Genomic DNA, 23583 nt, shown 5'->3' with positions numbered 1-23583 from the left:
CCCAATAGGGGCCAACAGGGAAATCTGTGGGTGGAGCCAGAGGACAATGGTACAATGTTGAACAAGTACTTCACATCTGTCTTCACCCAAGTGAATGAGCAAATTGTCATAGGGAGTAACAAGTTATTGGAAATGTTGGCAGGCTTAAAGGGTGGACAAATCTCCAGGTCTGGGTGAATTGTGTCCCAGGATGCTGTGGGAAGCGAGGGAGGAGATTGTAGGAGCTCGGATTCAAATTTTTAATTCCTCTCTGGCCTCGGAGAGGTGCCAGAGGACTGGAGAATAACTAATGTGGTTCCACTATTTAAGAAAGGTTGTAAAGATAAGCCAGGGAACTATAAAGCAGTGAGTCAGTGGCAGGGAAACTATTGGAGAAAAGTCTGAAGGAGAGAATCTATCTCCACTTCTTTTTAAAAAATAATCTTTATTATCACAAGTAGTCTTTGTGGTAAACCACTGTGAGTATTATATCTATTGTGGTAAACTATTACTGTACTACATGTATTGTGGTAAACCACTGCCTGATGGCTCTGCCTGTGACTCCTCCCCTCAGGCTCGGTATAAAGGTGGATGACCTCTGGCCCTGTCCCAGTTCGGGATCAGTGGCCAGTAGGCTTTCTGTTTAGCTTATTAAAGCCACAGTTTTGTTCACTACTCGTTTTGTGTTAAGTGATGGCAGATCAATTTAATAAGCTAAACTTTTAAGATAAATTCATCACTCAAGCCTGATCGCCTGGAGCTGGACCCACAAGCAGCCAATGCTGCCCCGAAATTCTAGCACTGGCTAAGCTGCTTCTAAGCTTACCTCGGATCCTCCACCGACCATGTCACCGACCTCCAAAAGCTTCAAATACTCAACGCACGGGTGAGCCCGCAAGTTTTCCTTCTTATGAGAGATGCCCCCTCGTATACGGAGGCGATAATGCTGCTGAAGGGACAGTACATAAAGGCAGTAAACGAAGTGTAGGCCAGGCGCCTCCTTGCCATGAGGCAACAGCACCCCGGAGGATCACAAGACAAAATCCTGCGTGCCTTGCGGGTACTCGGGTGGAACTGTGCTTGCCAGGCGGTATCAGCTGTCCAACACACGGAGCTGCTGATCAGGGACGCCTATGTCGCGGGGAATAGATCCAATTACATCCGCCAGCGCTTGCTAGAAGGGGGTACAGCTTTCAAACTCACTCGAAGTGGCTTTCCAGAACATGGAGGCCTACACCTCTGACCACGCGGCACCCTCGTGGACGTCGTGGACATCGCCATCATCCGACTCGAGTGCGGCGCAAGCCTGTGCCACACAGCAGTCCGCTAACTCCAGAAGCCCAAAATGCTACTTTTGAAGCCAGGGTAAGCACCCCAGACAACGCTGCCCTGCGCGGAACGTGATTTGCAACGGGTGTGAGAGGAAGGGCCACTTCACCAAAGTCTGCCAGGCCCGACCTATCCCTAAAGTTCCTAGGCCCAGCAGCGCTGCCTGTCGGGACCCTCCCCTATCTGCCGCGCCACCCATCATGTGCGACCCGTGGGCACCGCCATCTCCGCTGTCATCCACCATGTGCAACCCGTGGGGGCCGCCATCTTTGACGCCACCTTCGATGCCACCCGCGACCCATGGAGGCCTCCATTTTGGAACCACTCCGCCGCCTCCCGGAACACCTGCTCACCCGGTCATACGCTGGCCACCGCTACCTCCGACCGGCCCACCCACCACCCTCCGAAGTTTGTCTTCATTACACTCGACCAGTCTCGACCTCATCATCTCACGAAATCCACGATGGCCGTCCGGATCAACGGGCACGAGATGGCCTGCCTCTTCGACTCCGGGAGCACAGACAGCTTTATCCACCCAGATACGGTAAGGCGTTGCTCCCTCCCAATTTTACCCACGACCCAGAAAAACTCTCTGGCTTCCAGATCACATTCCGTAGAAATCCAGGGGTACTGTGTCGCGACCCTTTCAGTACAGGGTGTAGAGTACACTAACTTTAAGCTCAATGTCCTCCCCCACCTCTGCGCTCCTAATTACTGGGGCTCAACTTTCAGTGCCACATCCACAGCCTTACCTTAAAATTCGGTGGACCCCTGCCCCCCTCACCATCTGTAGCCTCGTGACCCTTAAGGCCGCCCCACCCTCGCTCTTCGCTAACCTCACCCCAGACTGTAAGCCACGAGGAGCAGACAATACAGTGCCGGGACAAGGCCTTTATCAGGTCGGAGGTCCAGCGACTCCTATGAGAGGCAATCATTGAGGCTACCAGCCCCTGGAGAGCCCAAGTGGTGGTCGTCAAGACTGGGGAGAAGCACCTGATGGTCATCGACTACAGACAGATGATCAGCCGGTACACGCAGCTCTCTGCGTACCCCCTCCTCCACATATCTGACATGGTCAATCAGATTTCACAGTATCGTCTTCTCCACAGTTGACTTGAAGTCAGCATACCACCAGCTCCCTATACACCCAGAGGACCGCCAATACATTGTCTTCGAGTTCCCTTCGGCGTCACCAATGGGGTCTCGGTCTTCCAGCGAGAAATGGAATGAATGGTTGACCAGTACGGGCTGCGGGTCACGTTCCCGTACCTAGATAATATCACCATCTACGGCCATGACCAGCAGGACCATGACACTAATCTCCAACATTTCCTCCACACCGCTAAGCTCCATAAAGCTCCTTAACCTCACATACAATATGGAGAAATGCCTTTTCCGCACAACCCGCCTAGCCATCCTTGGCTACATTGTGGAAAATGGAGTCCTAGGGCCCAACCCCGACCGCATGCGCCCCTCCTGGAACTTCCCCTCCCCCACTGCCACAAGACCCTGAAGAGATACCTGGGGTTCTTCTCTTATTATGCCCAGTGGGTCCCCAATTATGTGGACAACGGCCATTCACTCATTAAATCCACATTTTTCCCCTGACGGCTGATGGCTGCCTGGCCTTCAACCGCATCAAGGCAGATATTGCCAAAGCGCGTTGCACGCTGTGGATTCCATTCCGTTCCAGGTGGAGAGCGATGCGTCAGACTTTGCCCTGGCTGCTACCCTCAAACAGGCGGGCAGGCCCGTGTCTCTCTTCTCCTGTATCCTTCATGCTTCCGAAATTCGGCACTCCTCCGTCGAAAAGGAAGCCCAAGCCATTGTGGAAGCTGTACGACATTGGCGGCATTACCTGGCCGGCAGGCGATTCATTCTCCTCACTGAACCAATGGTGGTTAACATTCATGTTTAATAATACACAGCGAGGCAAGATCAAGAATGACAAGATTCTGAGGTGGAGGATCGAACTCTCCACCTACAATTACAATATCTTGTACCGACCTGGGAAGCTCAATGAGCCCCCAGATGCCCTAGTCCGCAGTACATGTGCCAGCGCACAAGTAGACTGACTTCGAGCCCTCCACAATGACCTCTATCGCCCGGGGGTCACCCGTTTTTTTTCATTTTATCAAGGCTTGCAACCTGCCTTACTCCATCGAGGAGGTCAGGACCATGACCAGGAACTGCCAGGTCTGCGCGGAATGCCAACCGCACTTCTCTCGGCCAAACAGAGCACACCTGGTAAAGGCCTCCCGCCCCTTTGAGTGCCTCAGCATCGACTTCAAAGGGCCCCTCCCCCCCACTGTCCGTAACGTGTACTTCCTCAACGTTGTTCACGAGTACTCACGATTCCCCTTTTCCATCCCATGCCTGACATGAACTCTGCCAGTCACCAAGGCCCTGCACAGTCTCTTCACCTTGTTCCCACCTACATCCATAATGATCAGGATTCCTCCTTCATGAGCGATGAGTTGCGTCAGTTCCTGCTTAGCAAGGGCATCACCTCAAGAAGGACGACCAGCTACAACCCCCGGAGAAACGGATAGGTGGAGAGGGAGAACGCAACGGTCTGGAAGGCCGTCCTTCTGGTCCTACGGTCTAGAAGCCTCCCAGTCTCCCGTTGGCAGGAGGTCCTTCCCGATGATCTCCACTCCTTCCACCAATGAGACCCCTCACGCACGTATGTTTGCCTTCCCTGGGCAGTCCACCTCAGGGGTCTCGCTCCCATCCTGGCTGACTGTCCCAAGGCCCGTCCTCCTCCAGAAGCATGCGAGGAGTCATAAATCAGATCCCCTTGTCGAGAAGGTCCTGCTCCTCCATGCCAACCCACAATATGCCTACGCAGCACATCAGAAAGGCGGCAGGACACAGTCTCCCTCTGGGATTTGGCACCTGCTGGTTCCCCAGCGACCATCACCACCACCCCCAACCCTACACTGTCTCCCTCCACCACTACCCGGCTACTCCATGATTTGGCACCCGCAGGCCCATTGGCGACCATCACCACCACCTCCGCCCCTACACCACCCCCCCTCCACCGACTCAACTACTGGGCGAAGAAGAAGACAACACGCTCCCGGACGAGCAGTTCTCGACACCAGTGCACACGCCACAGCCGGGACTGAGGCGATCACAGCGGAATGTCAAAGCCCCCGACAGACTTGACCTTTAAGTCCACTTCATCCCCGCTAGACTCTTTTTTAACAGGGGTGAATGTGGTAAACCACTGTTAGTGTATTATATGTATTGTGGTAAACTGTTACTGTACTACATGTATGTACTGCCTGATGGCTCCGCCTGTGACTTCTCCCCTCGGGCTCGGTATTATGATGGCTGACCTCCGGCCCTGCCCCAGTTCGGGATCAGTGTCCAGGAGGCTTTCTGTTTAGCTTAATAAAGCCACAGTTTTGTTCGCTACTCGTCTTGTGTTAATTGATGGCACATCAGGCTTACATTAACACTGCAATGAAGTTACTGTGAAAAGCCCCTAGTCGCCACATTCCGGCACCTGTTTGGGTACACGGAGCATGAATTCAGAATGTCCAATTCACCCAAAAACGCGTCTTTTGGGACTTGTGGGAGGGAAACCGGAGCACCCGGAGGAGACCCATGCAGACACAGGGAGAACGTGCAGACTCCACGCAGACTGTGGCCCAAGCCAGAAATCGAACCTGGGACCCTGGAGATGTGAAGCAACAGTGCTAATCACTGTGCTACCGAGTCGTCCACCTTGGAGAAGCAAGGTTTGATCAGGAATAGTCAGCATGACTTTGTCAGAGGGAGGTCATGCCTAACAAATTTGATTGACCTTTTTGAGCATGTGACCAGGTGTGTAGATGAGTGTAATGTAGTTGATGTATTTTACATGGATTTCAGCAAAGTCTTTGACAAGGTCCCACATGGGAGACTTATAAAGGCAAATTCACATGGGATACAGGGGATTGATAAGGTGGATTCAAAATTAGCTTAGCTATAGGAGACAGAGAGTGATGACAGAAGGCTGCTTTAGTGACTGGAAACCAGTATTCACTGGCATACCACAGGGATCTGTGCTGTTTCCCCTACTGTTTGTCATTTATATATGTGTCATAGATGACTGTTTCTATTGAGACCGTGATTGAATTGTTCATTTTAGAGAACACAGTATCAGCCACTTATTCAAATGAAAGTGTGATTTGTGGCAAAAAAGTGGAGGATTATTGAGGCTGGATTTTAAAGGGGTAGCATCCCTACTTACCACTCCCCCAATCCCAATGTAACAGTTAGAAACGAGCCTGCATTCCACTTGACCTGTTCTCCTGGAGTCAGGGAAGGAAAGTCTCAACTCCAATAGATTGACCAGAGAAGCTCTCTGGTCCCAGCAGTATGAAAGGGTTCAGTGGCCATTGCTGAGGCTGCAGCCAGTCTTGAAGAAGGTATGGACGATGGAGCTCAGACTGTGAACTAAGTTGGTGGTAATTCTGTGGGAGGGTAAGGGCCACTGAGGTGGGGAAATGCAGGGGTGGGAATAAATGGGATGGGTAACTTTGATGAGCACATGAGACACCCTCGCCTTTGACTGGCAACCAGCCTGAACAGTGCAACATGCCAGGTTGCACGGTTGGCTTGGGCCTCTCATATCAGATGTAAAATCGCGGCGGCAGCAAGAGCCCTTAAGTGCTCACTACATGGCCTTGGTTGCCCCACCAGCATGCAGGCCTCCTGACACCTTGCTCACCATTGGTGAGGTTAGAGCAGGGGCGGGTGGGTTGGCACTAGAATGGTGCTCATGGCATCGTTCCTAATTTTACAACCCCTGATCTGACATCCTAGGACTGGAGAACCGACCCCTCAATACCTACACTGCAACTGGGAATTCCATACCAGAAGTTCTGAAAAAGTCAACTGCGGGAAGCATCGTCTCTTCTGTACCATCTCTCTGTAAAGTTGAGATTTGTAACTCTGCAAGCTCTCCTCTGTGGACGCCCAGCAGTTGAAATCCCACATGATTCTTCCACCTGTTACTGTTGCTTCACTCTTTCTATGCAGAATGGGAACAGAAAATATGGCAATTTCCCTCCAAAAAATAAAGTTGCTGGTATTCCATTAAACTTTGTGGACGCTGTCTAGCTACAACCAGCAGTAAACAAGTGTTTGTTTTTTTAGCTGAAGATGAATGAACTAACAGCAAGGTAATTGTGAAAAATGTTGGCAGAAATCTACATAAGAGTAACACCTCTCACACTGCAGTGCTCACTATTTGTCGGCAGGTTGTGGAAGCGGCAGTGCTGATTGGCACGAAAATAGCTGTCAGGTCCTGAAAAACGACAAAGGATTCTCATTTAAATATATTTATTTGGTCACTGCCAGTTTTCAGATGGAGAACTGGCCATTTGAGGCTTACCTAAAAGCTATAATCGACTGACTTCCAATGGCAAGTCACCAAAAATGGGGCACAAGAGTAAAATCATTCCCTGAACATATTGTGCTGCATACTCAGCCCGGGAAATGCATGGATACATGCTGGGCTAAGTGTTGCTAATGTGCTATGTGAAGACCAAAGGGCCTGCTTTCCAGATGTCAGTAATTTTCATGTTGGCTTAGTGTGAGATAGAAAATAGTGTCCTTGATATTACAGTTGCTTAACCCACCTTAATGCGACATTGCACTTTCTAACCTGGGGTTGACGGCAGTGATGAGCACAAACCACAACTGAATAAAAACATCAAACTGGGGCTCGATTTACCAGCCGCGTCCCCCCGGATTCCCGACGGTTGTTACACCTTGCGAGGTCTGATTAGGTGGTTAGATGGGCAAGTCTCGCACAGTTAAGTGCATTTAAAAGCCCACTTAACCATGCTGATGCCAGACCTGTCACCCGGCATCTAACAGCCTCACCAAGGAGACCCCAGCTAGCCGCCATTTAGCACTGGTCCCCACAAACAGGGACCAGACGGAATGGCACTTGGAGGGGGGGGGGGGGGGTCTCCCAGTCAATCAGATGTCCCAGATGGTCGGCCTCTGGGCAGGGTGGCACCCTGGCACTGCTGGTGCCACCCAGGCACCCTGGCAGTGTCATCTACCCAATCCTGCCCAGAACGGACTCTGATTTTCTTTAGTTGGATCTCACCCCTAGTCTATTATTGAGGGAAAGGCTGAATTAACTTAGCTTACGCAACTCTATAATTTCTCTATATTGTGAATTCCTTGCACCTAATTGATCACTAACTGCTGAAATATGATGACTTGCATTTATTTCGAGTATTTAACATTTTAAAAATGTACCTGAATGTTTAATAAGGACAACATCAATTACAGCATTTTTGACACCGAGTGTGGTGAATGTATAAATACTGTTAATTCACCAGTATACCGTATTACATTATACTATGTTATTAAACCTGTGGGCTCCATCTATGGGCCATTGTGTGGCTTCACCCACGGGGGGAGATGTTGGAGCATGTACGGGCTCCGCCCATGGCTCCATCCTTTAGAGGAAGTAGAGGGACTGCCTTCAGTGTTGTACCAGTTGCAGGCAGGCAAAGTTGTAAGTTGATTAAAACCACTGTTGACTTCGACACAAGTCTTCGAGTGAATTGATGGTCGCATCACTGAGCAAAAAAGATATTAGGTCATGTGACCAGAGTTGGCCAGTTTTAAGGGGCATCTTAAAAGAAAAGAGGAAGAGAGATGGAGAGGCCGTGAGGGAGTGCAAAAGCTTACATGGCTGCAGTAGGTACAGAATTAGAGAGCGGGAAAACATGGATTTGGATTTTTAAATTGAGGTGCTGTTATCATAGAAATTACAGTGCAGAAGGAGGCCATTCAGCCCACCGAGTCTGCACCTGCTCTTGGAAAGAGCACCCTACCCAAGGTCAACAACGCCACCCTATCCCCACAACCCAGTAACCCCACCCAACACTAAGGGCAATTTTGGACACTAAGGGCAATTTATCATGGCCAATCCACCTAACTTGCACATCTTTGGACTGTGGGAGGAAACCGAAGCACCCGGAGGAAACCCACGCACACACGGGGAGGATGTGCAGACTCCGCACAGACAGTGACCCGAGCCGGAATCGAACCTGGGACCCTGGAGCTGTGAAGCGATTGCGCTATCCACAATGCTACCGTGCTGCCTGAATTGGAAACTAATGTAGGACACCAAGCACAGGGGAAATGAGGTGACTGGGACTTGGAGCAAATTAAGATGCAGGCAGCAGAGTTTTGGATGAGCATATACTTATAGAAGGTGGAACATACAAAGCCAGGAAAGCATTGGAATTATTGTCAAATCCAAGGTCACAATTGAAGGCTGCACCAGCAAATGAGCTGAGGGGGGGGCAAAATTGGGTGTTGTTAAGGACTTAGAAGTAAGAAGTTTTCATGATTAAGTGAATGTGATTGTAAGGTCAGTTTGGGGTCAAGGTGAGGCAGCAGTGCTAACCACTGCACCACTGTGCCACCTGATTTGTGCCTTATGGATGGTGGACAGGTTTTGGGGAGCCCTGAAATAAATTACTCTCCACAGAAATCCCAGTTTGTCACCTGCTCTTGTATTTATATGGCTAGCCCAGCTCAGTTTTTGATCACTGATAATTCCCAGGATGTTGAGAGTGAAGGATTCAGCAATGGTAATGCAATGTGAATGTCAAGGGGTGAAGGTTAGATTGAAATGAAAATGAAAATCGCTTATTGTCACAAGTAGGCTTCAAATTAAGTTACTGTGAAAAGCCCCTAGTCGCCACATTCCACCGCCTGTTCAGGGAGGCTGGTATGGGAATTGGACCGTGCTCTGGCCTGCCTTGGGTTTTAGCCCAGTGTGCTCAACCAGCCCCTGTTCTCTCTTGTTGGAGATAATGATCGCCTGGCACTTGTGTGCCGCGAATGTTACTTGCCACTTGTCAGCCTAAATCTGGACATTGTCCAGGTCCCATTAGTGGCCAGCGCTCCCGGCTATGGATCTGAGACTGAAGAGCCACTGGCATTTCACTAGGACAACAGCTCCTAGAGGTGGAATTCGACTAAGAGCTCCGACAACCAGCCATTTAACTAGCGGATGGCCATTGAATTGAATCAAAGCTTATGAAAAAGGCTGCAATAGGGTTTCCCCGGCTTTCCAGCTGTGTCTGCCAAATTCACCCATTAACTTTATTTTTCTCTCCAAAGAGCCTGCAGACCTATCAGAATATTGACAAAACTTTGTTTTTTTTTCAAATTTCCAACATCTGCTGTACTGTGCTTTGTATTAATTACAAATTAGTCTGTATAATCTACCCTTTATCTTGGCTTTCAAATATAAATACCGCATATAATTGATGATCATGTTAGTTAAAAAACTGTGGATGCTGGAAATCAGATAAAAACAGGAAGTGTTGTAAAAACTCAGCAGGTCTGATAGCATCTGTGGAGAGAGAAACAGAGTTAACATTCCCAGTCCAATGTGACTTCTTCAGAGCTGAAGAGGTATAGGGATGTTTTTATTTAGTTTAAAAAGGGGTGTTAGGATAGGGTGGAACAGAAGGGAAGGTCGCAGTTAGGTTAGAGGATGGGGGAAGATTAAAGAACAAGGATTCCATGGAACAAAAGGCAAAGGGAATGGTAATGGTTGCAGTGAAGAAATAAAGATCCAGAGTAGGTGTTGACAGCCAAATAAATGTTAGCCTAGTCTGAAGTTTAAAAAAAAGATACACACTGGCACTTGGCAAAAGAAGAGTCAAAGTGAAGGACAAGCATTCACAATCTGACGTTGCTGAACTCAATGTTGAGTCCAGAAGGCTGGAAATTGCCTCATGATAAGATGACATGCTGTTCCTCTGTGATGACATGCATAAGCAACCATGTTTTCGTGACAGACAAGACCTCCAACCAATAGGTGGCAGTAGAGAACAACCACGTGACAGTGTTTTGCTTGCTGCTTTTGCCTAAGTGGAAACAATAGCAAGAAGTGTGGGGGTGGGTTACCTTGGGGAGTCTAGGGGTAGTCTTCGTAGTGGATAGTCACAATTTGCAGTAGCTCTTAGGTAATTTACAATAGTAGTTTTTGATAATATTCTTATGGTTATCTAACCCACATAATTGTTGAACAGTAAAACTTTAACTAGTCATGAACCATACATTCTATAGTACACTTATTCCTACCAGTCAAGCACCAGAGCACCTCCAGCTGCACCAGAACATTGTTGCAGGCCAAGGACAGAAATACGAAGAGAGCAAGATAGCGAACTGAAATGACAAGCAGCCGAAGGTTATCACGCTATCATGTCAATTACCTGTTTTAAGTCTAGAGTGATGTTCACATAATGGTATATCATTCCATTTTGAATGCTGGGGCTTTGCCACCATCTGTTTGTGCCATCAATCGCATTTGTTATTGAATGTCGTTCTGTAAAGGAAAATGGGATGAAACTCAAAAATAGTATAAAATATCAGTTTAAAAAACGACTTATTTTATATATGGCCTTGTAAAGATTATTAAAACGTCATGAACAGGTGCAGAAATTAATCAAAGGTCAAAGAAATTCTGGAATTTGTATCTAATAAGTAGAAATTATGCTACAACCAAATAAACCCTGCTCCAGGCACACCTGCAATAGAACCAGATGTTACCAACATATTGCCCTTGGAGGGAGTGCTGCTTATATTTCCCAAAATGATACCTGGACTCCAAGGATTAAGGAAATATTAAACAAATTAGAGTTGAATTTTCTACAATGTAGAAGATTTTTTAAAAATATATTTTTATTCTCCATTTTCACATTTTCTTCAGAATTTACACCCCACCAACAAATAGTAAACAATAAAGAATACAATATCAATCCCCTTATCAACAACAACGATCCCATCCTCCCACCAACCCCCAAACAACGGCTGAATGACAATATAAGCATCAAATAAAACAAACCCTCCCAAGGTGGGAAAAAAGGAAAAAAGAAAAAGGAATCAGGAATCGCCTATGGTCACCATTGACATATACGGTCCACCCCCAACTGCCCCCCTAATATTCAATGCCATCCAATCCCAGAAAGAATACCGTGAATGACACCCATGAATTGTAGACACCACCCCCTCCCCCACTACCCCTCCCAGACTCCTCCCCTCCACTTCCTCTTGTAAACTCCTCCCCCCAACCTCGGTTCCTTCCCCTAACTTTTCACCCCGGCTAGATTCACCGAAACCTGTTCTACCCCGGCTCCGATGGCAGCATCCCCTCCCCCCCACCTCACTCCCGTTCATTGGCCGGCTTAAACCGGCCAGAGTGGAGGCCCCCACCCGGGTCTCCTTCCCCCTTGCCCGGTCCCAGGAAAACCAAGAAATCCCCTTCAGCACACAACCCCAGCATACACACCCAAGCCTCAAAGAACCATCATTGCAAATGAAAGTCCCATCTCTTCCCTTGTCCAAATATATACAGCGTCGACTCATTTCGTACATACACCAACACGCAGTGAAAATAATAACGTTACATGAGGCTACATCGGTACATGACCATTTCTCAATTCTGCCACAGTCCTTCTGCCTTTGCGAACTCCTCCACTGCTTCCGCCGTCCCAAAATAAAAGTCCTTGGATTTGTAGGTCACCCTCAACTTAGCTGGATATACTATGCCGCACTGCACCTTGCTGATGTACAGTGCCTTCTTCACCCGGCTGAATAAAGCCCGTCTCCTCACCAGCTCCACCGTAAAGTCCTGGTATATGTGTATACCAGCTACAGCCACTGCATTAATCGCTTCTGCTTTGCCCAGCACAGGACTTTCTCCTTCACGCTATACCTACGGAAACACAGAGTTACTACTCTTGACGGCTCACTCGCCTTTCGTACAGGCCTCCACGACCGATGAGCCCATCCAGTTCCTATCAGGAGGGATCATCCCACTCCCCTAATAGCTTCGCCAACATCGTGGCAAAATATTCCATCGGCCTCAGGCCTTCCACTCCTTCGGGCAGACCCACAATCCTCAGATTCTGTTGCCTGGATCTGTTCACCAGGTCTTCCATTTTGGCTCGCAGACACTTGTTGGTCTCTATCACCCTCCGCAGTTCCTTCCCCATCGAGGTGAGTTGATCACTGTGTTGCGATAATACCTCTTCCACTTCCTTCAATGTCTCACCCTGCTCCCGCTTGATACCGCTGCCCTCACCGGGGCAATCGCCTCTTCCACCGACACTTTCAATTAGCCCCCATCTCCTTCTTCGTCGCTTCCATGTGTTTTATAAACTGTTTTTCAAGTTCTACAACCATCACCTTGGTCATTTCTTCTGCTGTGAGCAATGCGGCCTCCCCTGGTGCTCCAGCCTTCCCTTTCCTTACAGTTCCTGTGCTGACCTTTTCATTCACCCTTTTTTCACGGCCGTTTTTCTCCCAAACCTGGGCCATTTCTCCTCCCTGTGCAATCTTACAGCCTTTTCAGCCTCCGTTGCCCCCGAGACCGGGCGTTAAAACTCCGAAATTTCTATTCCCGAGCGGGAGCCCTCCAGTGTGTGGCTGCCTCCCGCCCGTCGTCACCGGAAGTCCCTACAATGTATAAGATTAGCAGTGATTTAATCAAAAGCTTTCAAGACATTAACCACAACAGATAAGGGTGATCTGGAGAAACTATTTCCACGGATCGAGGAATCTAGGGTGAGTGGGCTAAGAAATTAAAGCCAAATATTTTAGGAGTGAAATGAGAAAATACTTCAACACCCAAAATGATAACGTAAATTTGGAATTCTCTTCTACAAATAGCATTTGATACTGCTTCAATTGTTGATTTTCAATCTGAGATTGACAGATATTTGTTAACTAAATGTATGATAACAATAATAATCTTTTTATTAGTGTCACAAGTTGGCTTACATTTACACGGCAATAAAGTTACTGCAAAATAAGTGATACCAGACAAAGGCTGATTTATGGAGCTAGGTCACTGAATGACCTCACTGAATGGCAGAAGAGGCTCATGAGGCAAAATGGCCTACCCTGGTTCCTATGTTACAAACAGAGAGATGACGAAGAAAAATAATCCTGAGGGAGAGGATCCGGAGGAAACCTATAAGTGATATATTGTGAGATTGGCAGGAGAAGCCATTACTAGAGATGTTCTGGTTACAATTAGATAAGTAGGGTTGAAACCAAGCAAGGGCAGTGTCATGGAGCTGAACAATAGAGGACAGGTGTTTGCAGAGGATTCTGAGATTGCAGATCGCAAAGAGGGAAAGGTTAAGGCCTAATGTATCACGTCCACACTCACAGGGAATATCATTCATGATTTTTGACGGGGCCATTTTGCGTGTTGGACTATGGAAACCTGAAAAGGAAGCTTTTACAATGGAACCTAGTAAATTAATAAAATTACTTTTTGTCATTGTAAAATTGGATTTGCATTATCGCAGACAGCTTTTCGGTTAGAAATGGTATCACCATGTCTAAAGTTGGGTAAATTGATAATATCATATAAATGTGCTGGTTACCACCAGGTACGTTCAAGAAGTGAATGAAAAAGGATCTGTTTGCTGACACTTTTCTTTGGAAGTTTCCTACAAACAGACAAGACGACAGTGCAGCCAGAAGCTCTTTAAAACAGAGAGAAAAAAATGGAAACTCAAGTGCTTGTATTACAAAGAGGAAACACATGCTACTGTGATCCAAAATACCATAATCAAAATTAAACCATCAGATATAATTAAATGCAACATCGCTGAATCATTTGCAGATCCAGTTTTGTAATATGGGTCAATTTTAGATTTTGAACCTCTAAAATAGTTGTAAAATAATAGTTCATTAAAATATCCAAACTAAGTGATTAAAGTTTAGCGGTCTCTTGAAGAAGAAAAAAAGCTAACTTCCGACTCTTCAGCCAAATCTCCATGTAAAAGTTAAAGAGCAAGCATAGTCTCCCTCCCTTCCAAATAATTACAGAAGACACCATAAGTACATTCAACAGGAAAAATTCCAGACAGTAATAATTTAAAAATAAACAATTCCTTAACGTCTGTCTCTATGAAGAATCTGTCACATACCCTTTGGATTTCTACTTTTCAAGTCGCAGACTCTGCACTGTGGGTTCCTAAATGGTCGTCCAGGAACATGTTCTACCAGTTTACAATACATTTCAGGCCCATCTTGACCACAGGTGGCATTGGTACTGATTTCAGCCATGGTAGCAAGATTTAACACAGCTGGAAACAACCCTGAAAAGAACAAAAACAATTGCGTTAAAATGCAGCTTCTCAGGACTGACTTTTCATTCACTACAACTGAAGGGGAAATTTCAAAGATAAGCAATACTCCCTTCATAACATTACACATTTTGTTACCATATTGCTTCTGCTTCAAAGGATTAGATACAATATGCAGAAAATTGTTAAGCATTTTAGATATCATCTTTTACACTTTTAAGATGTGTGGTATTGAACAGTTATTTTTTATATACTTGCTTTGCACATGAATATATATTTGGGGAATTTTCTGGGCCCGACCCCATGGCATTCGTCAAGGGAGGGATGGAAAGTTTGACGAACCATTTAAAGGTCCGTTGACCTCAGGTGGGAGTTTTCAGACTTGGGACTGACACGACGGGTAAATCTCACGCATTGTTTCTATTTCTTCTTGATTACAGTTGTGTTAGCAAGCTATGTTTTGTAATATTTCATGCCAATACTGCTTTCTGAAATATTCCATAGGGGCGGATTTTTCAAGGGGAATGATTACCTGCCCCCCACCCACCCGACCAAAATGTCCGCCTGCACTGCACCAGCCAGAAATCTGGCTGCCCCACAGTGATAAAATGCTGGGGAAGAAGGGGGTAGTGTCGGCGGTGTACGGAGCTATTTTGGAAGAGGAGAAGGCACCACTGGAAGGGATCAAAGCAAAGTGGGAGGAAGAATTGGGAGAGGATATGGAGGACGGGTTCTGGTGTGAGGTGCACCGGAGAGTGAACGCCTCCACCTTGTGCACGAGGTTGGGGCTGATACAGCTGAAGGTGGTATACAGAGCACACCTCACGAGGGCGAGGATGAGCCGATTCCTTGAAGGAGTAGAAGTTGTGTGTGAACGTTGCAGGGGGGTGACCCGCTTATCATGTTCATATGTTTTGGTCCTGTCCAAAGCTGGAGGATTACTGGAAGGAGGTTTTTAGGGTAGTTTCGAAAGTGGTGCACCTGAAACAGGATCCGGGCTTTCGGGAGGCCATATTCGGGGTGTCGGGCCAGCCAGGATTGGAAACGGGTGCAGAGGCAGATGTTGTAGCCTTCGCCTCGTTGATCGCCCAAAGGCGGATCCTGATAGGTTGGAGAGCGACCTCTCCACCCTGTGCCCTGGCGTGGCAGGGGGACCTGTTGGAATTCTTGACTCTTGAGAAGGTTAAGTTTGAATTGAGGGGAAGGATGGAGGGGTTCTACAATTCATGGGCATTATTCATTATGCACTTTCAAAACTGGATAACATCGAACATTAGTTGGGGGGTGGGTGGGAGGGTTGGGGGAGGGGGCTGTGTGTGTTAATGGTGACTATGGGTGAATTCTGATTCCTTTTTGTTATTTGTTTATGTTAACCTGCGGGCTAATGTTTGGGGGTTGGTGGGAGGATGGGATTGTTGTTATTGGTATGAGGATTGACATATTTGTTACTGATTATTATTTACTGTTGGTGGGTGTACATTTGGGAGAAAATGTGAAAAAGGAGAATAAAAATATTTATAAAAATGCTGGGAACAGCCTTAGAGTCGAAGTTGGTCTTCTGCCACCATCTCGCAGGAAGTCCCATCCTGCAAAGCTGCTGGCCAATCTGACTGGCTGGTAGATCTGTAGTTCCAGTAGCACCAGAATCGAGTGATGGTCACTGCTGGGTGCAGTAGAAGGATCTGGCTTAATGTGGGACTGAGTACTGTCGCACCTACTCGAAGGCACATAACCTAAACCCAGGGTCAGTGTGTTGGCAAGAGACATGGTAAGACCAAGGATGGAGATAGCTCCTTGTCTGCAGCCTTTACTGTACAGTTGTACATAGTTACATGTGGTTAATGAAGACTTGCTATTAATATAAAGAAGTCTATGAAGCTATCTTTAACATAAACATCCTGTAGCCAAAACCACCCCAACAACAGGCAGTCGACGAAGATGAGGAAATGATGGAAATCAAATTTCTGGGAAGTCAAGGATTTTTGCGGGACAAGCTTGACACACTCATGCAAGAGGGCCAGAGAGCATGCGACTGGAGGGCTGTGGAGGCTGGGGGAAGGATACAGGGTGGGATATGATCTCGGAGGTGGAGGTTGAGTGTCCCCAATGGGCTCTGGGAACTCCCAAAGGCGGCATTCCACCCGTGCTCCCTGCATGGTGAAAGCTGCCAGGGTGCTCGGCTTGTCTTCACCTTCCCCCACCGCGACAGTATTTTAGCAGAGGTGGAACGAGGCATGTAAGTGACCATGAATAGGCCCAAGGGCAGATAGACTGCTGCCTTTGCCTGGGCAGGAAGGCAGCCATCCCCCACCACCCGCCTTCAAATATGCCGGCAGGGCTTCATAAAATTGACCCCATAGAATATGTAAAATCATCACTACTTATATTGTTTGATAATTATTCTCACTAAATTACACGGATATTTAAATATATCTAGAAATAAAATAGATTATTGGATTTATTTTTTGTTTGCAAGCATTCTGTATAACCTAACGAAAATAAATGCTCTGCATTTTGTGAGCACTCCAGTTTCACGCTTTGAAGGGGGGCAAACAAGTGACTTGTTTTTTGCATTGAGAGCCAAGTCCAAACTGGCAGCACTGAATGAGAATTGGGAATGTAATGTTGGTACTACGGCTGTTTTGTGCTTGTGCCAGGAATAATGGCATCACCTCAAATATAGCAGATGTTGTTTCTATTGGTGTAGCAAGTCGGAAATTTCGGCCAATATGTTTTTCACAGTTTTGGAATCCATTGCCAGCTGCATGTACTGTGCCTCAGACATTCGAAACATGATTAGTCGGAGCTCGCAGCACTAACAGAAATGTGCTTTCAGGAAAGGCCAACAATTAAGAAATTTACTTGGAAAATTAACCGTTGCTGACCGCGGCAACTTTGATCAGGATTTTAAAACAATTTGGGGATTACAGATCAGCGAGGATGTGATATACTTGCTACCCATCAGTGGGGGAGGATGTAATTTATCAGATGTTCCTGAAAAAAATTAGCATTCATATTCTGTCCTGTTTATTCAAAACAAAACCGCACTTGGAAGAAAGAACTTGCATTTATTTAGCATTTCACATTTTCAGATTGTTCCAAAACATTTCACAAACAATGAACTCAGCTTGATGTATAATCATGGTTATAAAATAGGCAACGACAACAGCTAACTGACACACAGCAAGATCCCATAACCAGCAAGATAAATAACAAGTTACTCCATTCTTGGACGATATTTTGGAGGATAAATGCGAGGACTCCTCTCCTAGAATTCCTCAAACAGTGGACTTTTAGGTTTGTGCGTGGCTGATTTAGTCAAGTATGTGCGCACGTTAAATTGTTTTGTGCTGCAGATGCGCCCACTTAGAGGGTCCAACCTGTGCAGTCTCTGCATTAACCGCTGGCTGGCTAGAGGGTCGTGCGCCCATAAACCTAAAGGGAACATTATTCCTTTGGGATCTTTTACATGCAGTTAACAGGTGGACAGGACCTCAGTTTAACATTGCATCCAATTCAGTATTCCCACATTCGTACATTGGAAAGCCAGCCAAGATTATGTTCTCAAGCTCCTGGAGTGCAGTTTGAACCCATGACCTTCCAGTGCTACTAGAAACTAGATGGACTCAACAAAGCAGACAAATTTGAAAATAAACCCAACGCCCTCAAAATAAATGATCTATTTACTGCAGAATTATCTAAAGAATTAATAAAACATTGCGCAAAATGTCTTGTTAATTTGTTGTGCTGAAAATAAATAATAAGTTTCTTCCCAGAATACATTTATTTATTCATTGAAATCGGAAGGTAAATTTAAAATGTAGCAACATAACAAAGATGTTACTTTTCCAGATAGTAACACTGATCGAGGTTCTTTCTTCTTCGTTCAAATGCATTTCAATTTCCACAAGATATATTTCAAATTTTAAGTCTAACCAGAATACACAAAACAGTTGGAAACCAAGATGGGACCCAGACCTCATAGTGACACAGTGGCTAGCACTGCTGCCTCACAGCATCAGGGACCCAGGTTCAATTCCAGTCTTGGGTGATTATCTGTATGGAGTTTGCACATTAGAACATAGAACATAGAACAGTACAGCACTGAACAGGCCCTTCGGCCCTCGATGTTGTGCCGAGCAATGATCACCCTACTCAAACCCACGTATCCACCCTATACCCGTAACCCAACAACTCCCCCCCCCCCCCCCCCTCCTTAACCTTACTTTTGTAGGACACTATGGGCAATTTAACATGGCCAATCCACCTAACCCGCACATCTTTGGACTGTGGGAGGAAACCGGAGCACCCGGAGGAAACCCACGCACACACGGGGAGGACGTGAAGACTCCGCACAGACAGTGACCCAGGCGGGAACCGAACCTGGAACCCTGGAGCTGTGAAGCATTTACGCTTCTCCCAGTGTCTGCGTGGGTTTCCTCCGAGTGCTCCGATTTCCTCCCATAGTCGAAAGATGTGCTAGTTAGGTGGATTGGCCATGCTAAAATTGCTCCTTGGTGTCCAAATATACAGGCTTGGTGGGGTAATGAGGATAGAGCAGGGAAGGGGGACAAGGTGGGGTGCTCTTTCAAAGGGTTGGTGCAGAGGGTTGGTGCGATGGAAAATTAACATTCTGACCTAATGCAAAAGAATCCAAGGCACAATAATTCCTGTAATTGGGAGGAAACTTGATGGAGTCCTTGTGGTACAGATGCCTGGCAATGGTCTGGTGAGGAGATTTCCCTGACTCTCCAAGCTTTGCATCTCAGCACTTACACAGAGAATCACACCAAGGGAAGTTCAAAGCTACAGTGTGATTTTCTTCCAAATTCAGCAACAAATCCAGAAAGAATTGCATTTTGCATTCGTAAAAAGGACAAAAGAAAGTTGTCCATCATCTTAATAATGTAGCTGAACAAAATGTAGCTGACTTTAAGCCTAGCAAAGTGTTTGAAAAAAGGACGGAATCTTCTCTTCCCATCATGCATTCCATGGGCGAGAAAGTCAAAGTGACTCCTTCCAAAGTGATGACTGCCACTATTCAGCTTGTGTTCACTGCCCTTGAGTCACAATGGAAAGACTAACCACTTGAATCCTTCTTAGACAGGTCCATTCCCCCAATATGATGGAGGTTTGCAGTCACAGCTTGGCTGCCAATCACCTGCATGCCCTTTGTAGGTATGCCCCTCTGTCCAGTTCGTCCTTCCCTAATTCTGCCTGGAGCAAATGGTAGCTCTCCAGCATGTTGGGATCTCATCATAAAAACGAGGCCAGATCTGCTTCATTCGGCCTTCAGCAAATAGTGGAGAATAGTAAAATTATACGGCTCTCTCACAGTCTCCACATGCTCATTAGGCTTTCCTTTTGGTTGTCCAGTTGTGATGTCCTTGGACTTCACCCACCTGAGAAGATCCTGCCTCATCTGAATGTTTTGTACTTTTTTAAATGTATTTTATTCCAAACATATTCAAAAATACTAAAACATAAATAATCTGGGGAACATTCTCCCCAACTCACAATTTTACAGCCTGTACAGGTTTTTCCCCTTTTTCGCACCCTCCCCCCACCCCCCCTTCCCCTGCGACGAACAATTCCTCAAACATGGTCGCAAATAATCCCCACCGTGTCTCAAAGCCCTCCGCTGAATCCCTCAATTCAAACGTAATCTTCTCCAACCGGAGAACGTCGTACAGGTCCCCTAGACAGGCTGTCACTCCGGCAGCATCGACCGCCATTCCTGCAAAATTCTTCACCAGGCAACCGGAGAGGCATAGGCCACGGCATCAGCCTTCCTCCCTCCATCAGCTCCGGCATTTCCAGTACTCCAGAATCGTCATCGGGTCTGGCCCAACCTCTACCTCCACAATCTTTGCTAGCATCGCGAACACTCCGGCCCAGTCTAAGTTCACCCCCACCCCCTCCCACAAAAACACATGTGCGTGGTTTGCTGGTCCTCGGCCACACTTCTCACATTCGTCTGCCACCCCTGGAAGAACCCACTCATCCTCGCCCAAGTCATCTGTACCCTGTGAATGAACTTAAACTATATCAAACTCATCCTTGCATGCGAGGAGGTCGAATTCACCCTACAGAGCCCGCAGTCTCACCCCACACTCCACATCCTACCTCACCTCAACTCCTCCTCTCATTTCTCCTTGAGCTTCACCACTTGTGCTCCCCTATACTCCCCCAGTCACCTGTATATGTCCCCAATCCTACCCTCCCCTTCCACTTCTGGAAGCAGCAATTGTTCCAGAAGGGCTTATTTCGGCAGCCTGGGAAACCTTTTCCACACCTTCTGTGCGGTTCCTTAGTTGTATATACCTAAATTCACTTCACTTCAGGAGCTCTACCCTCCCACGCAGCTCTTCCAGACTTGCGAACCTCTCCTCCAAATATAAATCCCAACCCTAACTCTCTCCACCTCCTGTATATACCATCCATCTCCCCTGGTTTGAACCTGTGGTTCTCACATCGACATCCTAAAGTGTCTCCTCAGCAAGTTCCACACCCTCATCATGGACGGTACAAACGGCATCTCAATATATTTCCTCGATGCCAGCAGTAACGCCACCGTCACCACGGCCCTCAGGCTGGACCACCTACAGGATTCTTCCCACATCTTAACCCATTCTAACCCCTCTCCTTCCCACCACCGCCTCACTTTCTCCACATGCGCTGCCCAATAGTAGTTTGCTGCTTAGGTTCGGTAACACCAACCCCTCTTTCTGCCTCTACCACTGTAGCTGACCCATCTTCCTGCCCATATAAACTCTGAAATCGCTGGGTCCAGCTTCTGGAAAAAGGCCTTTGGAATAAAAATCGGGAGTATCTGAAATATGAATAAGAACGTTGACAGGACATTCATTTTCACACTTGGACCCTCACTGCCAATGTCGTATCCCACCTCCTAAAGTCCTCCTTTATCTCCTCCACCAACTTTGTTAAGTTCCATTTGTGCAATGTCTCCCACTCCCCCATCACCTGGATCACCAGATTCCTAAATCTATCCCTGACTATGTTAAATGGCAACACTCCTAAATTAGCTCCCTGATCCGCCTCATTCACCGGGAACACCTCACTTTTTCTCACGTTCAATTTAAAATTTGAGAAAAGCCCGAACCTTTCTAATCAGCTCATAATTCTCCCCATACTCTCTAGCAATGTTTTGTACTTAGACATCGAGGGCTTTGCCTTGGTCTGGAACTGGTTCTGTCTCAGGTTGAAGCATGTTTCATTTCAAATGGTCTCCATAATCGTTTGGTCTCTCCTGTCACACACCAGCCACCCTTTACCCTGGACCCACTCACTGTTAATCTGCCCATGCATCTCTAACTGCTGAGCTCACCCCAGTCACCAGTCTTATGCCAACCCTTATCCTCCCAATTCCCACAATCCTCATCATCACGCTTGTCCTCCTCAATGCCCCCCCAACCACCGGCCCCCACCCTCCCCGGACGAGAACGATACCTGTCACACCTGAAGGCTGACCAGCTTTCACCTGATTGCTTCCAATTTACTCCTCCTACAGAGACTGTTGACTCATTGTGGTAGTCACCACTCTTGTATTATATGCTGCATACAAGGGTATTATGGTAAGGCCCCTGTACTACAGGTACGGGGGTAGATCCCTGCCTGCTGGCTCCACCCAGTCGGCAGAGTATAAATGTGTGTGCACACTGAGCTGCAGCCATTTCGGCAGCAGCTGCTGGAGGCTCCACATCTCTGCGTAAAAAAGCCTCGATTACTCTCTACTCTTGTCTCATCGTAATTGATAGTGCATCAATTTATTACGCAGAGATTTTAAAACGATGGATCTCCGCATCAAGCCTGATTGCCTGCAGCTGCACCCTCAAGCAGACAACACCAAGTCAGCCTTCGCACATTGGCTAGCCTGCTTCAAGGCATACATTGGATCTGCGACAGAACCACCCTCAGGAGGCACAGAAGCTCCAGATCCTCTACACGCGGCTGAGCTCGGATATCTTCCCACTCATCTGGGTCGTGCCGACATACGCTGAGGCCATGGCGCTATTGAAGGAGAATTTCACTCAGCAGACCAACAAGATCTACGTTAGGCACCTCCACCTCCGTCAGTGGCCTCCCCCAGCCAACCACAGGCCTGCACCGCGTGGCAACCACACAACCGCGGGGGACCCAAGTGCTACTTCTGCGGACAGTCAAAACTTCCTCGGCAACCCTGCCCGGCACGGAGCGTGCTCTGCAAGGCCTGTGGTAAGAAAGGACATTTTGCTGCTGTGTGCCAGGCCCGCTCGGTCGTCGCTGTTGCCCGGGCACCCCACATGTGCGACCCACAGGCGCCGCCAACTTCCTCGCCGCAGACCTCGTGCGGCCTGTGGGTGCCGCCATCTTGCTCCCCTCACAACACGTACGGCCCGTGGGTGCCGCTATCTTACTGGCCATCCTGCTCACCTCACACGTGCGGCCCGTGGGCGCCGTCGTCTTGCCCACCTCAGGGCACATGCGGCCCGTGGGCACCGTCATCTTCCCCGCCTCAGGATCCCTGCTCGTTGGACATTTCATCAGGCTGCTCATCGCCTACAACCGCCACCGAACAGCCACGTCTGGTTCCGTCACGATTGACCAGACATGACTGCACAACCTCACGACCGCATCAACGACGGTGAAAATCGATGGGCACAAGGTTTCCTGCCTTCTGGACTCCAGGAGCACTGAGAGCTTCATCCACCCCGACACAGTAAGGCGCTGCTCCCTCACGGTCCACCAACCAGAGAATCTCCCTCGCCTCCGGATCCCACTCAGTGGCGATCCGGGGGGTACTGCACAGCCACCCTCGCCATCCAGGGCGTAGAGTTCAGGGGCTTCCGCCTCTACGCCCTCCCCAACCTCTGCGCTGCCCTGCTACTCGGCCTGGACTTCCAGTGCAACCTCCAGAGCCTAACCTTGAAATTTGGCGGGCCCCCACCACTCCTTACTGTATGCTGCCTCATGACCCTTAAGGTCGACCCACCTTCCCTCGTTACAAACCTCACCCTGGATTGCAAACCCGTCGCCACCAGGAGCAGACAGTACAGTGCCCAGGACAGGACCTTCATCAAGTCTGAGGTCCAGCGGCTGCTGCGGGAAGGTATTATCGAGGCCAACA

At 47.8% G+C, this 23583-nt stretch overlaps 1 protein-coding gene across 5 annotated transcripts in view; it reads right to left on the bottom strand.

Annotated features, from left to right (window-relative positions):
• Nucleotides 1-23583, bottom strand: part of lama2 (laminin, alpha 2) — a 607521-nt gene that overhangs the window by 448467 nt on the left and 135471 nt on the right. For all 5 annotated transcript variants that reach the window (XM_038799795.1, XM_038799796.1, XM_038799798.1 and 2 more), the window contains exons 2-3: nt 14298-14468; nt 10566-10678 (exon numbers count right to left, since the gene is read on the bottom strand). In XM_038799795.1, the coding sequence (XP_038655723.1) occupies nt 10566-10678; nt 14298-14468 (284 nt within the window). The remainder of the gene's footprint in view (nt 1-10565; nt 10679-14297; nt 14469-23583) is intronic.

Source organism: Scyliorhinus canicula, chromosome 6, assembly GCF_902713615.1.
Source record: "Scyliorhinus canicula chromosome 6, sScyCan1.1, whole genome shotgun sequence".
NCBI classification, from domain to species: Eukaryota; Metazoa; Chordata; class Chondrichthyes; order Carcharhiniformes; family Scyliorhinidae; genus Scyliorhinus; species Scyliorhinus canicula.
Note: the sequence above shows the minus strand (reverse complement) of the source record. Positions and strands in the feature narration are given on the sequence as shown.